The sequence below is a fragment of the Lycorma delicatula genome, chromosome 1 (genome assembly GCF_047948215.1).
Source record: "Lycorma delicatula isolate Av1 chromosome 1, ASM4794821v1, whole genome shotgun sequence".
In the NCBI taxonomy this organism is placed as follows: domain Eukaryota; kingdom Metazoa; phylum Arthropoda; class Insecta; order Hemiptera; family Fulgoridae; genus Lycorma; species Lycorma delicatula.
Genome location: NC_134455.1, coordinates 25,394,641 through 25,412,805, shown reverse-complemented (window position 1 = coordinate 25,412,805; position 18,165 = coordinate 25,394,641). Strand labels below are relative to the sequence as shown.

The 18,165-nt window shown below is 27.6% G+C and overlaps 2 protein-coding genes and 1 pseudogene across 2 annotated transcripts in view; 1 reads left to right on the top strand and 2 right to left on the bottom strand.

Annotated features, from left to right (window-relative positions):
- The window catches only part of Dip-B (Dipeptidase B), a 92,772-nt gene that overhangs the window by 36,079 nt on the left and 38,528 nt on the right, over positions 1-18,165 (top strand). The window contains exon 6 of the mRNA XM_075380255.1: positions 2,446-2,624. Within this exon, the coding sequence (XP_075236370.1) occupies positions 2,446-2,624 (179 nt within the window). The remainder of the gene's footprint in view (positions 1-2,445; positions 2,625-18,165) is intronic.
- LOC142318499 (cytochrome b-like) lies at positions 8,375-9,220 on the bottom strand (the record flags this gene model as incomplete). Its single annotated transcript, XM_075355074.1, is given in 1 exon segment — positions 8,375-9,220. A coding segment is annotated over 1 exon segment (846 nt), but the record flags the coding sequence as incomplete, so codon positions are not given.
- On the bottom strand, positions 12,965-13,519 carry LOC142318498 (cytochrome c oxidase subunit 1-like; annotated as a pseudogene).

Sequence of the window (18,165 nt, the reverse complement as noted above, 5' to 3'; positions counted from 1 at the left end):
GGTTTCAAGCATGGCCACGTAACGAGCCGACGTCACTGTAATCGCAAGACCGTTGTCATCCTCAAAAAAATAAGTGCCTATAACATGATGATGATATAGCACACCACACGGTCACTTTCTAGCTGTGCAACGGACGCTGGTGTAGCTGCGTAGGATTTTCTTGTGCCCAGTATCTGAAATTTTGCTTGTTAACAAATCCACTGAGGTGGAAATGCGCTTCATCTGACATCCACAATTCATGAATAAACTCTTCGTTATCATTTATCTTCTGAAGCATTACATTACAGAATTGTGCTCGCACAACTGCATCGTTCGGTTTCAGTTCCTGGACGATCTGCAACTGGTATGGATGGTATTGCAAGTTCTTCACTAGCATTCTTCGAACACTTGAACTATGCAATTCTAAAGATGCTGAGAGACGACTGATTAACCGATGTGGACTTTGTGTGATAGCATTTTGTAAAGCTCTCGAACATTCTGTGGTGTACGGACGGTTCGCTCATGGCCTGGAGGTTTCTTTTTCATTGCTGAACCAGTTTCCTCAAAATTAGATATCCATGTTTTAATTGGATGTGCTGATGGAACACGGTTGTTCCGTCCCAGATTAAAATGATGGCGAAATTTTCTACGCGCTCCCTCCACACTGTCATTGTTTTTGTAAAACGCTTTGATAGCAAATGCACGTTGCGCACCACTCCAAGGATCCATGACTAAATGGCAGGTTAGGTTAGAGAGGCTGGCACCACTTATCAAGTGGTACCAATTTCCCATGGCTACCAACAACACAACTTTCAAAATTTCCCGTTTCTTTGAATCACTCTGTACATCGCACTCTTCTTGTTTATTCTTTGAATCAGGAGGCAGCAGAATGTTTATGACGCTTATGATAAATATGATGAGCCATCTATATAATGTAGGGTTTTGGAAGAGTGAATAGCTTCTCAGAAAGATATTGTGTAATATAGAAAACAAGGATGTTCTTTTAGATACAGATTGTGATATTCAATGTATGAACATTATCTGATGAAGAAAAAAAACACAATATTGTCAGTTTGTGCCTTAAAAGTCAGAGTAACATAATGTTTTTGCCAATCCAAAGTAACCAGAATAATAATTTACTTTTATTTAAATGTTAACAGTTGCCAAGTAGATTAACCCATTGTCTTTGATGAATTTGATATCTCTCCCTTTTTACTTTTAAATTCAGACTAATATAACAAACATGGAAGTAGTCTGTGTATTCCTGAGCTGGAATAATTCCAATGCAGACTTTTTATTTAATTTTAATGTTATTTGTTTATTTACTTTATTTTGTAATTGATTTTTTATCTTTTAAACTATTTCCTCTCTTTGTTATTGGTATACAAACCAAGCAGGTTTATAATAATAGATAACTGATTTATTTTAAGATGTTTTATAATTACTTCTTTTGTAAAATATAATATTAATAAAACTTTAAAATTATAAAATGTTAGTGTAAGCTAAAAAATGTAATATATAGATGTAGCTATTAACAATTTTTCACTGAATAAATAATAAATACATTATGAAACAAAAATAAAACCATCATCAATTAATATACAATTGAATAAATAAAACCCATTTAATAGCATGCAGTGAAAACATTAAGATATCCTAGATATCAAGAAAGCATTCTACCAGGTTAGATTCTGCTATTGTTGGTAGATTATAATTTTCCTTCTAAATAGTTACTAAGAGTTAATAATTTCAATAGGAATTTTAAGCGTGCTCTAAAAAATTTAATCTTGCTCTGTAGAAAGAATAACCTGTAATTTACCCAATGAATATAACAATACTGTATAAAGTATAAAACAGAATTTATGTCAGATCTTTTCCAACTTGCAAGTACAAAGGATTAAATGTATGCAAGTTATATCTGAAGACAAAGTTTGTTGATTGTGATGATAAATTATAAAGTTTATGAATGATTTTTGATCAGTAATTATAAGTTATTTTTAATGTTGCAATAAAATTGCAACATTAAAAATAATGCATAAGCTGCAATTTTATTGCAGCTTATATTAAAAATGTAATTTGTATAAATCAAGAAAGTACCAGACTCAAGAATTAAGGAACGTCGTATAAAGTTTAAAAAAGTAGTGATATTTCTCTTTTAGATTAGATGATTTCCCTAGCTTAATATAATATGTAAATAACTCAAGTCATTTTTCTCACTAACAGCTTTTATATATGAATACACAAATTTCAAAAGATCATAATCTGCATAGTATAATCTTTCTTGTTTAGAAATTAAATTTTTTGATTAGGTTCTTATCTGATATAATTGATGTTTTCATATTAATATTCTATGTTTTATACAGAGTATAAAATACTTTTAGGTTACTTTGTACTTTTGGAATATTGTCAGTTGTTAGAAATAGTGTTGCAAATAACCATATAAATATAGGGACCATGTTGTTTTAGTTGTGCAGCTCGAGACATAGGAGGTGGAGACCCTGAACGAATGGCTCCACCAAAAATTGAGGAGTACATCAAAGCTTTATTTCTATCTGACACAAATGTCAAAATAAATGTTATTAGTGACATTGCTACAATAGAAAAGGAGTATCCATTGTTCGCTGCTGTCAATAGAGCAGCAAGCGGTAAGTGCATTATTACTTATGTTTTTACTTTCTAGTACGAAGTAAAGGAAGTATTGTGACATCAAAAAATTTTGGTTTTCAGATTTGAATGGAAATATCCATTTTGACTAGGTGACATCAGTACATATGTGTGTATGTGTCTCGCATACTCAAAAACTGATTAGCTGTAGGATGTTGAAATTTGGATTTAAGACTGTTGTAACATCTAGTTGTGCTCTTTCTCTTTTGATTGCAATTGTCTGGACCAAAAATGGCCAGAATTAAAAAAAAAAATTGGATTTTGGACTTCAACCTGCAATAATAAGCCCTTATTGAGAGCTTTTTAATGATATGGTTCCAGAGTTGTTGCCAAATAAAATTTTAATTGAGATATTTGGATCTTACAAGGGGAAGGTTACATTGGTTTGAATTGGACTTAATCTCCTTTAAAATATTGATTTATTAATAATTATTAACCTGTGATTATTATTAACTTTTCATTTAAAAATAAAAAAAGTGTATATGTAATTTAATAGGCATACAAGGTAGTCATGTGGTAGTCAGATTTTTATTTGTTAGTATAATGATTATAATTGTTAGTTTAATAATATTTAGTATTGTAATTTTCAGAAATTTTTATGTAAAAAAAAAAAAACAAAATTGCTTAGGTTCTGGGTAAAATCTTAATTGGAACATGAAGTAGCATTATAGAAATTAAAGAATGCAAGGTTAGGAAAAATTGTGCGCGCACGCGTGCGTGTGTGTGTTGTGATGAGACTGGTTCAGAAAAATTTTTTTATTTACAATCAAATTACACATGGATTCTACCGCCTTTGAAATAGTTCCCTTGGGAAGCCATGCAATGCTTCAAATAATTTTTTTACTCAACATAGCAGTGTTTGAACTCAGAAACCGTAATATCCTGCAGATGGTCGGTTTTTTTTTAATGTTTTCTACTATTTCAAAATGGTGTTCTTTAAGGTATTCTAAGTCAGGCGCAGGAAAAAGTCACAGGGACTATTCAGGTGAATAAGGTGGTTGAGGAACTACAGGAATGTTCTTTTAAGCTAAAAACTCAATTGAGAGTGCAGTGTGACCAGGTGCATTGCCATGATGTAGCATCAGTTGTCTTAGAGGCTGGTCTCACACAGGCAACTCTTTTCCACAGTCTTTCAAGAATTTCTCATTAAAAATATTGATTTACAGTCTGTCCTGTAGGCAAAAACTCCTTATGGGCAATGCCATTACTATCGAAGAACCAAATTAACATGGTTTTGATTTGCTCATTTTTGCTTTTTTGGGACATAATGAGTTTGAAGTGTGCCTCTCTTTGCTTCGAAGTTTTGTTTTTGGGTCATATTCAAATATCAAAGATTCATCACCAGCAGTAACATTTTTTTAGAAAATCAGGATCAGTTTCAATTCACCCTATAAGATCGCAGCACATTTCCACCCTGTTGTTTTTGTGTTCAACAGTGAAGTTTTGGGACCAATTTTGCACAAACTTTTTTCATGTCCAATTTATTTGTCAAAATATTATGGACTGTAGTATGGTTGAAATTTAATTGTTCTGCAATCATTCTAACAGTTAATAGTGTTAATAATGTGTTAACAGTTATAGCTATTTCTCCCTTTAATATTTAATCTTATTAAGTATAATATTTTCATTCATAAGTGTTATATAAATTAAAAAATTTATTATATAATAGATAACCTCTTATATTTAAATAAAGATTTTAATCTAATATAGATTTTTAATTTAATGTAAAATAGTTTTTGTAAAGATAATCATCTAAAATAAATTATTTAATTAAATGCATCAATAAGATATTTAATTAAAATTATTTGTAATTTTAATTAAATACCTATTTCATAAGAATTTAATTTAAATTAACTTTTAATCAAATTAAATAGGATTTTATTAAAAATAATTTTATTCATTCAAATAAATTCAAATAAAAAACCTAAGGAATATAATTATATTATAATAAGTGTATTTAAAAATATATAATTATTAAAAAAAAAAAAAAAACCTCATGGTTTAATTCTTATCTTAAGGTTTAGTTTAGTAAAATAATTACATATGTTTTATTTAAGTATTTATTTTTATTTTGGTTCTTTAAAAACAAATTTATTATTATACTATTGTTATTTTTGATATTAAGATTATTTGTTGTTTAAGTTTATTTTTATTTATTTTGAACCATTGCTTTTTTTTATATAAAATTATGATAATGTTAGGGGTAGCTTTATCTTATATTTGTGTGGCTTTTAGTTATCAACTTTTAAGTTTATTTTTATATATTTTGAACCATTGCTTTTTTTTATATATATAAAATTATGATAATGTTAGTGGTAGCTTTATCTTATATTTGTGTGGCTTTTAGTTATCAACTTTTAAGTTTACTTTTATTTATTTTAACTACTGTTTTTTATTTAAATTAGATAATGTTAGGGGTAGCTTTATCTTATATTTATGTGGCTTTTAGTTATCAACTTTTAAGTTTACTTTTATTTATTTTAACTACTGTTTTTTATTTAAATTAAATAATGTTAGGGGTAGCTTTATTTAATATTTCTTTATCTTAAATTATTAGCTTTTGATTTTATTGACTGGTTTAAGCTATAATTTTATTTAACTTCGGTTAGGGGTAGCTTGAAGTTATGTTTGTTCGAGGGAGGAGATCCTTTTTTGAATGTAATTTGTTTTATTTGTTGTTTAAAAATTTGGAGTTAAGGTCCCCTTTAAATATGGTTTAAAAAAAAAATTTTTGTTTTAAAATTTGGCTTTAAATTTATAACGCATGTAAATTTTTGTTAGGTTAAATATCCTTAATGGTTAATCTTTATTTTCAGTGTTAAGGTTTTTTAATTTAAGTTATATTTTTTAGAACCAAAAAATGTTGTGCCAGCATTTGCGGTTATTCCTCAGGTTCAAGTTAATTTTTTTAGAATTTAGTCTTATTTGGTTTTAATATTTTGTATTTAGGTGAAATTTATATAATAATTTTTTTTTTTCTATGTAAATTTGAATTTTAACCAGGATTAGATACCCTGTTATTCTTAATTAGTAATTTTTTTCTAATGTAGTATATTTTTTATAATTGAAATTTAATAATCTGGCGGTTTTTAAATCTTTTTAGAGGAACCTGTAATTTAAATGATATTCCACGATTTTTTGTACCTTTTTTTTTCTTGTATATCTCTGTCGTTGAGTGTAATGAAAATTTATTTTCTTTTTCTTTTTAAAGATTTATGCTAGGTCAAGATGCAGTTATAAGAAAGGTTATTATGGGTTACATTAATTTTTGTTTTTTGATTTTTTAATTTGATTAAATTTGAATTTGGATTTAATAGTAATTTTTTTTAATAAATTTTTTGAATTTTGCTCTTAATTATGTACATATCGCCCGTCACTCTCATAAATTGAGATGTCGTAACAAAGTAGATGCACTGGAAAGTGTATCTAGAATCGGACTTCGGTTTATTCTTATTTACAATAAGATTTTTTACTGTTCAATTCAGTTGAGTCTGATAGGTTTTTTTTTTTTTTTTTTTTTAAATTTTTTTTGTGTCTTTTTATTTGATTTTTTTTAATTTAGTTAATTGTACAGTATTGGATAAATAAATTTTATTTTAGAATAATAATTTTTTTTAGTACCTTTTGTATCAGGGTTAATTAATTTTTTAAATTTATTTTTTTTTCCCGAATAGTGAAGATCTATCTTAATCTGTATTTTATTGTGGAATAATTATTTATAATTTTGGGATTGTTTCGATATGAAATTCATTTCTTTTTATATCTGGTTATCTGGTAAATTGATTTAATCGAGAATTTCTTTTTGTTAGTTTTTTTTTTTTTCATTTTGAAATTTTATATTAAGGTGGATAAGCTCTTTTTTTTACATAATTTATTTTTTTTCTTTGTCTTGTTGGATTAGAATCTTTCATCATTTAAAGTTCGTTGTAGATTAAATTAGGTTTTTTTTATATTTATTTTTTTTACTGGATTTTAATTAATTTTTTTATTTTTAATTATGATTAAATTAGTAGATTTAAAAATTTTATTTATGAATTAGGAAAAAAAAAATTTCGCCTGTTTATCAAAAACATGTCCTTTTGTAATTTATTTAAGGTTTGGCCTGCTCAATGGTTTAAATAGCTGCAGTATTTTGACTGTGCTAAGGTAGCATAATAATTAGTCTTTTAATTGAGGTCTGGAATGAAGGGTTTGACGAAAATTGTACTTTATTTTTAAAATTTAATTTGAATTTTATTTTTAAGTTAAAAAGCTTAAATTTAGGAGAGGGACGATAAGACCCTATAGATCTTTATTTTGTTTTAAAAGTTGTTTTGTTTTTTTAGTTTATTTTTTAAATTTTTATTAATTAAATTTTGTTGGGGTGACAAATAAAATTTTAATCTTTATTTTTTTTTTTTTACATTTTTTTATGTATATTTGATCCTTTATTTTGATTAAAAGATTAAGATACCTTAGGGATAACAGCGTTATAAATCTGGAGAGTTCTTATTGATAGATTTGTTTGCGACCTCGATGTTGGATTAAAAGTTTCTGTGGGGTAGGTTTTACAGTTTTAGGTCTGTTCGACCTTTAAAATTTTACATGATCTGAGTTCAAGCCGGCGTGAGCCAGGTTGGTTTCTATCTTCTTTGAATTTATTCTAATTGGTACGAAAGGATTTTTGGTAATATAATAATTTATTTACTAATTTGGCAGATTTAAGTGCTTTAAATTTAGAATTTAATAATGTATTTTTACAGTTAGTAAATGTTTATTCTTAGTTCTTTTTTTTTATTTATTTTTATTCTTTTGGGTGTTGCATTTTTTACTTTGTTTGAACGTAGGATTTTAGGTTACATTCAATTTCGTAAGGGTCCTAATAAGGTTGATTTATTTGGTTTATTACAGCCTATTAGAGATGCTTTAAAGTTATTTAGAAGGGAATTTTATTTTCTTGTTTTTGGAAATTATTTAATTTATTTTTTGTACCTATTCTGGGTCTTTCTGTTTCTTTAATCTTTTGGTTAATATTTCTTTTTAGTTTTAATTTTGTTGGATTTTCTTATTGTCTTTTTTTTTTTTGTTGTTCTGGTTTGGGAGTTTATTTTATTATAATTGCTGGTTGGTCGTCTAATTCTGTTTATTCTTTATAGGGTTGTATACGTAGAATTTCTCAAAGAATTTCTTATGAAGTTGTTTTTTTTTTTTTAGTTATTTTTTGTTTTATTTTATATTGTGAGTCTTTTAATTTGAATTATTTTTGTTATTTTCAGTTGGATGTTTGATTTATTTTTTTTTCTTTTCCTTTATTTATAATTTTTCTTTCTTGTATTTTGGCTGAAACTAATCGTTCTCCATTTGATTTTTCTGAGGGTGAGTCGGAGTTGGTTTCTGGATTTAATGTTGAATATAGATCATTTAGATTCTCTTTATTTTTTTTATCTGAATATAGAAATATAATGTTTATTTTACTTGTTTAGTTTTTTTGGGGGGTGATTGTATGAATTTTTTTTTTTTTATTAGGGTTATTTTCCTTATTTATTTTTTTGTATGGGTTCATGGTTCTTTTCCTCGTTATCGTTATGATAAATTAATATATATGTGTTGAAGGAGTTATTTACCTGTTACTTAAAATTATATTTTGGTTTTTATTTTTTTTAGGATTTTTTTGTTTTTCATTATTTTAAGGTGATAAAAAGTTAATAGTATTTTATACTTTCCTATAATTTCAAGTTATATTGCTTTGAGGTTAGGTAATAAAAAATGAAAAGTAAATTGTGGTTAAGATTTGTCCTGTGATAATATATGGTTCTTCTACTGGTCGTGCTCCGATTCATGTGAGTAAAATAAATGTATTTACTATAGTTCAGAATATTACTTTATTTATTGGGTAGAATGATCTTGTTTGAAATTTTATTTTTATTGAGAATGGTATTGATATAATAATTATAATTGATATTATTAGTGCTACTACTCCTCCTAATTTTCTAGGGATAGATCGTAGAATTGCATATGTGAATAGAAAGTATCATTCGGGTTGAATGTGTGGAGGTGTTCTTAGTGGATTTGCTGGTGTAAAATTTTCTGGATCTATGGTGAGGAATGGATTTAAATTAATTATTATTGTAAAAATTATTATTGTTATTACTATTCCTAAGATATCTTTTGTTGTGAAGTAGGGGTGGAATGGAATTTTGTCAATATTGTTTTTTATACCTAGTGGGTTAGATGATCCGGATTCGTGTAGGAATATTAGGTGTAATATTACTATTGTTGATAAGATGAATGGTAAAATGAAGTGGAATGTGAAGAATCGATTTAGTGTAAGATTGTCTACAGCAAATCCCCCTCACACTCATTGTACTACTATTTCTCCTATGTAAGGAATTGCTGAAATTAAGTTTGTAATTACTGTTGCTCCTCAGAAGGATATTTGACCTCATGGTAATACATATCCTATAAATGCTGTTGCCATTAATGTTAATAGAATTAACAATCCTGATATTCATGTTTTCTTTAATTTAAATGATCCATAATATATTCCTCGTCCTGTGTGTATAAAAATTAAAATGAAGAATAATGATGCACCATTTGCGTGAATATTTTGAATTATTCATCCGTAATTTACCTCTCGGGTAATATGCACAATTCTTTTAAAAGCTTTATCAATTCTTGGTGAGTAATGTATTGCTAGAAATTATCCTGAAATAATTATTAAGCATATTCCTAGAAGTGATCCAAAGTTTCATCATAATGAAATATTTGATGGTCTTGGTAAATCAATTAAGAAGGAATTAATTGGTCTTAATTTACGTATTGATTTAAACATAAGTTTTTTAAGTGGTCCTTCAAATGTTCTTACGATGTTATTTACTGAGATTATTGTAATAATTAGGATTAATATTATTGTAAGTGTAATATTTATTTTATATATTCTAAAAAATTTTCTTGTTGATTTTTCTTCAGTTAGTTCGGTTGTCATTTCCTTTATTTCATTAAATTTAGTAATTATTTCTGTTGTTGGATCTAAATTTCTTATTATAATAGAAATTAATATAACTAATATTCAGATTAAAAAAATTTTTGTTCTTGGTTTGAATTTTTCATTTGTTTCAATTCTTGATATATATATATATATATATATATATATATGAATATAATTATTAGTCCTCCTACTGTTGTTAAGAATATGATGTAAAGATATCATGATGATTTAATTATTATTGAATTATTTCTGCACATTAGGGCTGTTTGAAAAATTAGTATTGATCCTAGTGATATAGGGTGTTTAAGTATTGGAGATATAATAATATTTGATAAAATTAAATATTTTGTGAAAATTCAGTAAGTATTTTAATATAAAATATTAGTTTTGGATACTAAAGATGATTTTTTTTCTTTACTGATTTTGTTTAGATAAATTTTTTTAAAATTATGATTTACAAGATCATTGTTTTTTTTAAACTATCCTAAACTTTACTTATGATTATTTATTTTTTTGGTTATTTCTTTAGATTATTTTTTTTATTTGTTCGTAGGCATTTTCTTTTGGGACTTGAATATTTATTACTTTATTCTTTTTTTTTTATTTTTGGGTTTATAGGTTATTTTGATTTTGATTATTATTTTTTAGTTATTTATTTGGTGGGGGTTTGTGATGGTGTTTTAGGACTTTCTTTATTGGTTTTTTTAATTCGTAATTCTAGAAGAGATTATTAGATAGATTGACCTTATGTTAAAATTTATTTTTTTTGTTTTCTTTAATCCTTTTTTGTGTCTTAAGTAATTGATTTGTGTATTTAGTGGGTTTTTTGATTTTTTTGTTTCTATTTCTTATTTTTTTATAATTGATAGGGTTTCATATATTTTTTGTTGCTTAAGTATTTGAATTTTTATTGTTGTTTTGCTATCTGTTTATTTAGATTATTATTTTGATTTATTGTCTAAGATTTATATTTTTTGTTTTCATTTTTTATTATTTTTTTTATTTTTGGATTTTATTGTTTTTTTTTGTTTTTGGATTTTATTGTTTTTTTTTGTTTTTGGATTTTATTGTTTTTTTTTGTTTTTTTTCTTTGAGTGTAGATTGATTCCTTTATTTTTATTGATTTTTGGATGAGGATATCAGCCTGAGCGTTTAAGTGCAGGATTTTTTTAAATTTTTTACACTCTTTTTGGTTCTTTCCCCTTTTTGTTTAGAATTTTTTTATTTAAATAGTTTTTATGGTTATTTTAATTATTTATTTTTGGATTTTTTTATTGAATAATTATTTGATGTTTATTATTCTATTTTATTTTTTGATTAAGTTTCCTTTATTTGGATTTCATTTATGGTTGCCTAGGGCTCATGTTGAGACACCTACCTCAGGTTCTATAATTTTAGCTGGTGTAATATTAAAGCTGGGGGGCTATGGATTTATTCGTTGTTTAGGTTATATTTATTATTTTTTATTTAATTATGGTTATTTTTTTGTTAGTATTTGTTTATTTGGCTGTTTTTTTGTCAGAATATTTTGTGTAATTCAAAGAGATTTAAAGATGCTTGTTGCCTATTCTTCTGTTTGTCACATAAGTTTGGTTATTTGTGGATTATTCACTATATCTGGTCTTGGGTTTATTGGTTCATTATCTTTTATAGTTGCTCATGCCTTTGTTTCATCTGGTCTTTTTTTTTTAATTGGTATTATTTATGATCGGTTAGGAAGCCGAAGATTTTTTATTGTTAGGGGGTTACTTAACTATTTACCTTCACTTAGTTTCTTTTGATTTTTGTTTTGTGTTATAAATATATCTTGTCCTCCCAGATTAAATTTATTTTCTGAGATTTGTTTAATTATTTCTATTTTAAGATGAAGATTTTTTTCAGTTATTTTTTTGATGTTTATTTTATTTTTTTCTGCTTGTTATAGAGTGATAGCTTTTTCTTTAACTCAGCATGGTTTATATTCTGGTGATTTAATTTTAATTAATTCTTGTTGTGTGCAATTGACATTGATACTACTAAATGACTTGTAGATGTGAATACATAAGGAATTAATCCTATTATATTTCTGATTATGATAAATGTAAAGATTGATATTACTATGATTAAAATTTCTTTTTGGTGAGTTATTAATTTAAATTCATTTATTAGTTTTTTCTATTATTTTTAATATTATATTTATTCAAGATTTTTTGGTTCAGTATCATTTTGGTAAAATTATTGTTGTTATTATTATAATTATTCAGTTTCTTTGTAAAAGTTTAGTTGTTGGGTCAAATGTTGAGAATAGTCTAGTTATCATTTTCAGTTAATATGTATTTTTATTTTTTTTATTTGGATTTAGATTAGTTATAAAGAATAATTTTGTTATGTTTATTATGATTGTGGCTGTTGTTATTATTAATATGATGTTTCATATAATAGGAGATATTTGTGGAATCAAGATGAACATAAAATGTATTTTTTATTTGACAGTTAAATGTTTTTTTTAAACTAGCTTCTTTCATTAAGAGTATTCGATGTTTACTATATTTTGGTTTAAGAGACCATTACTTTCTTTCAGTCACTTAATGTTTATTAGTTTTATGTTTTTATTCATTTAATGAATGATTTTATATTAATTCTTTCTATAGTGATTGGTATGAATCTGTGATTTATTCCACAGATTTCTGAACATTGTCCGAAAAATACACCTGGTTTTTTAGTTATTAGGCTAATTTGATTAAATCGCCCTGGGATTGCGTCTATTTTTACTCCTATTGATGGAATTGTTCAAGAGTGGATTACGTCAGATGATACGATTATTCGGATTTGTGTTGAGAATGGGATAATTATTCGGTTACTTCGGATAATTATTCGGCTACTTCAATTAGTCGAAATGATAAGTCATTCTGTGGTTTTATATATGACTCAAATTCTATTTTCTTGGAGTCTGAATATTCATAAGATCAGTATCATTGATGTCCAATTGTTTTAATAGTAATTGATGGTTTGATTACTTCTTCTATTAGGTATAAGGTTTTAATTGATGGGATAGCGATAAAAATTAAAATGATTGCTGGTATTGTTGTTCAGATTGTTTCTATTATTTGATTTTCTGTTAATATATTATTTGATAATTTATTTTTTGTTATTGTTGCTATTATAATTGTTACTGTTACTGTAATGGATAATAGAATTATTATAGTGTGATCATGGAAATTTAATAGTTGTTCTATAATTGGTCTGGCTCTATTTATTATGTTAAATTTTATTCGTGATGATATTTCTAAGGAAATTACTTTTTAATTTATTAATGAATTTTAAGTTCATGGCAATTTTCTGCCACTCTTAGAATGGCTTAGATACTAGTGGTAATTAATTAAATGAGTGTTCAGGGGGTGGTGTAATTGAAAATCATTCAATTGAGGATGATTTATTGTTTTTAAAGATTGTAATTCGTTTAAATGCTATGGCTTCTCATATAATGAATATGAATATTATAATTCTGATTATTGAAATTAATGATCCTATGGATGAAATTATGTTTCATATCATGTAATTATCTGGGTAATCTGAATATCGTCGTGGGATTCCTGCTAGACCTAAAAAGTGTTGTGGGAAGAATGTTACGTTTACTCCTAAAAATATGGTTGAAAATTGAATTTTTAATCATTTTTTATTTAGTCTTATACCTGTTATTAGTGGGAATCAGTGAATGATTCTTGCTATAATGGCGAATACTGCTCCTATTGATATTACATAATGAAAGTGGGCTACAACATAGTATGTATCGTGTAAAATTACGTCAATTGAAGAGTTGGCTAGAATCACTCCTGTTAATCCTCCAATAGTGAATAGAAATACAAATCCTATAGATCAAATTATTTGGGGTGATTTTTTTTTTTTTGTTATTCCGTGTATTCTGGCCATTCATCGGAAGATTTTAATTCCTGTTGATACTGCAATAATTATAGTTGCAGAGGTGAAGTATGCTCGTGTGTTAATATCTATACCTACAGTAAATATGTGGTGTGCTCATACAATAAATCCTAAAATACCAATTGCTAGTATTGCATAAATTATTCCTAGATGACCGAATATTATTAACACTAACACATAACTTGTCATACTGTATAAAGTCTGATTCGCTCAACATTGTCATCATTTTCTGATATTAACAGTCTTACATGAATGTGGATCTTCTGCAACTGATTTCTGGCCATCCAAAAATGCTTTTAACCACCTAAAAACTTGAGCTTGTGACGAAGTGTCATCACCATTTGCCCTTTTTTCAATTTTGAAAAAGTTTCAGTAGCATTCTCACATTTCTTACACAAAACTTGATTGCATAACGTTATTCATAATTAGTATCACTGAGTTTTATAACTAACAAAAAAAACTCTGTTTCACGAAATGTTTCTCACGTGGTAACAATAGACTAAAAATGTTAATACCTAATATAAATCAGCTGCAGTAACTTGTATATGTTTTGTAGTAACTTTACAGTGTTCCACTTTGGCTGCCAAAAAAAAAAAACTAGTCTACTTTAAAACAGACCTTGTCATATATACAGGATGTGTCCCATATAAAACGCAACCCAACCTTATATTGGTAGATATTGAAATAATAGGCATGTGTAAATGTAATTTTTATTATTACCATCCATTACCTTACATTTAGAGTAAATGTTGGAAGTGGTCGCAATCTTCTTGAATACAAGTTTCAATTCTTTTTACAGCATTTCTTGCAACTTTTTTCAAAGTTTGTAGCTGGATATTTAATACAGCTTGTTCAATATTGACTTTTAAGTGTTTGTGGTTTGTTGCTGTAGGCTTTTTCTTTGAGGTAACCCATAGAAAAAAATCCGCCACAGTCAAATCTGGAGATCTTGGTGGCCACAAGCCTCGACCGATAACACGATTACCAAATAATTCCTCAACGAAATCAGAAGTAAAACCTGCGTAGTGCGATGTTGCACAGTCATGTTGTAGCCAGCAGTATCTGTCTTCCTCTTCCAAGAATGCAGTGAACTGAAATAAAATGAACTGAAATAATCAAAGAACTGATATCGTTCTGCATTAATGGTGTACTCTAAAAAAATAGGACCGATTATTTTCTTCCGCGATATCGCGCACCACACGTCCAACTTCTGTAGGTGTAATTGTTTTCGTGATAAACGTGGGGATTTTCAGCGCTCCAAATTCTATTGGCTGTTTACGTAGCCATCCAAATGAAATCATGCTTCATCTGTGAAAAATAACTAATCCATAACATTAATTCCCTCACGCAGAAATCGACGGAACCATTGACAATATTGTAGCCGTTTTTCTTTGTTGGGCTCAAGAAGTTGATGAACCGTTTGAATGCGATAAGGTCATAATTGTAAATGTTTGGTCGCCCGATGAACAGTTGATTTAGACAAATTAATTTCAGCAGACAAACATCTGATCGATTTATTTGGCGAGGCGAGTAATCGGTCTTTGATTTCAATGACTGTATCTGTATTCAACACTGACGCAGATCTTTTGTGTTCCTTGTTATTAACAGAACCGGTCTCTCTAAATTTTGCAACTAACCTTAATACTGATGTTTTGTTAGGAGCTGGTTTATCTGGGTACTTATGGCGAATCAAATCTTGTACTGCAACCACTAATTTCATACTGAAGTTCGACTCAACAATGAAAACACGTTCATCTAGCAAAAACACCATCTTGTCTCTACCAATACACTGAACGTTATGATTGCATTGTTGTTACTATCAGTAGTGTTCTACTGCATTGCCGCTATGTTCAGATGTTGGATGAGTCATTTTCAGTAACGAGTAGGGGAGTAAGCTTGACTTTTGAAATTTCATGGATGAGTGATTGATGGGTTGCGTATTATATGGGTCACTGTATAATAAATTAAATGAACACAATTGAAAATGATATAAAACATTAAAAAATGTAGATTTCATAACTTTATAAAATTTAACCTTTCCCTTTTACTGTTTCTTCCTTTACCCATTTTCTCTTTCCCCACTTTCCTTTTTCCCCTTTCCTTTACCCCCCTTTCCCCCTTACTGGACAGTCCAGTAGTTTTTTTAGTCTATAACGGACATACATACAAACTTTGCCTTTCATATATATATAGAAGAAGAAAATTTGTTTCGTAAATATCTCTACACTGGCACCACTTAGTAGGTAATTTTTTTCAAAAAAGTTTCTTTTCATGTAACATATATATTCTTAATATGAATCAGATGGGTCAATAAATTCAATTTTTCTAAATATCTCAATCCAAGTGCCACTTAGCGGCTCCATTTTCTGCAAAAATATTTCTTTTCATGTAACTAATATATATTGTAAGTATGATCCAAATCAGACCATAAATGCAATTTTTGTAAATATCTACCCCAGCTCCATCTAGCGGGTCCATTTTTTGCTGAAATATTTCTTTTCATGTAACATATTCTGAATATGTGCCAAATCAGACCATAAATACATAATACAAAATATACCATGACTACATAGCATAAATACATAATTTTTCAAAGTGTCTTGACCAGTGCCACCTAGCTGGTCCGAACTAATGTAGAAACCTTCACGGGCATGCGCACAACTGCCAAAGTTTCATCGCAATCGGATGAATGGTGTAGAAACCCATATGGGGACAAACATTCATTTATGTATATATTCAGTTATTAATAAACCACCAAAATACAATAATAGATAAAACCTAAAAAATCTAATACCAATATCTGACTTTCACAGAACTTCTTCTGTATGGTAATGGCTGCCCCAAAGATTCTGCTCAAAAGACAAGGGAAGTATTCAAAAGTCCAGTTGGAAGAAGTTGCCCTGATCCAACCTGATCTTACAATATCATTTTCCTTTTTGTTTTTACATCTTTTTTACAATTCCTGGAATTATTTTTAACAGTTACATTGTTATTCAATAAATAATATTTTTTCAAAGTCACTTGCCTCTTAATTTTTAAACGACTCGCACATAACATAATGTATCTTGAGTTATTCAGTTTTTAGACTGCCACTTACCATCCCAAACTGAATCTGATTGAAGATCTGATCACTAATGAATTGTCACAATTGAGTGTAACTTCTGTGACAGTAGTTTGAAAGCATGACTTCTTTAAAATTGGAAATTGATATGTGAACTAGTTAAAATTTTGTTTGAAAGACCATAATAAACGATGATGATGATTAATTTGCTCACCATCTTCATTATCAATACTTGCTAGGAATTAACAATAGACTATTAACATTGGCTAACAATTAACAGATAGTAGAAGACAATTATCAATATTGTGTCTGTGTCAAATAAATTCAGTTTGATGGTAACAATATTACGGCAAGTCTTCACTGTTAATTTCTACAATGCTACACGAATAATACAGTACCCTTGAAAAAAATTGAATACATTATTTCTATACAAATCCAAATAAGTTTTAAAAGCACATCTTTACAATTTGCTGCTAGTATTTTGTTGTCCCATATTAGGTTTCTGACATTTTGGTAAAACTAGAATTCTTCTTAAGATTTTTCACCTTTTTGTTTATTTAAATTGTTGTCATCTTCTTCCAGGTGATATTAATTCCCCCAGTTTTACTTATTATTACTGATGTTTGTTTTATAAAGAACAAACAGTATTAAATAAGTTGTCTACAGTCAACTGGTGTTGGGAATTTCTCCCTTAGAAGCATAGAAAAAATGTTAATATTTACAATGATTTAAAAGATGCTTACAGATTCAAATATTTAATTGTAAATATTACATAGATCTTAAACTACTGTAATCAATGTACCTTTTCCCTTTTCTAAAGCTGAAATTTATTATTTTATAGTTACTGTAAAGGAGTGGAAGACATTCTTAATTTAATAAATTAATGCAAATAAATCGTCTTCTTCCAGAAGTATTAAATTTTTGGTGGTTTTATTAATATTGAGATTCAATAAAGCTTAAAAATTTTCTAATATGAATATCCTTTTATTATTTTTTTGTGGTAGGGTACTCCTGCCCTCCCCACCTCATACAAACCTATTCCCATCGTAGACTGAATTTTTAATCAACGATATATGTTACTAAGGTACTGAAAAAAAAAGAAGATTTATGAATTGTTTTTTATTTAATTGAATTTAACTAGGCATTTAACAATTGAAAACATTTTACAGTAAAGTAATATTTAAAAAAAAATATTTCAGGAGATTATTTTAAAAAATTTAGGAACTTTATAGCTCCTGATAATTAGACTAAGAAAATAATTCATCTTTTAAGAATGGGTTTTTTTTTAATCTTTACAATGATTTAACGTAATTTCCATTGTAAGAATGGAATTGGGTCACACCTTAATGAGTATAAATATACAGTATTACAAAACATTCGTGCATGTGTGTGTGTATGTATTATTACCTTTTATGACCTCATAGGATCATTAGTCAGTCCATTATCCAAGTCTCTTCAGTGTGACTGTTTGGGTCTTGTGGTCCTCCAAGTACTTTTTTCATGTTTCGATCTTAGTGGCCTTTCTAGTATTGAAAATGCTTGTGTTGTGTGTGTTTTCTTGTGAGTGTGAAGCAAG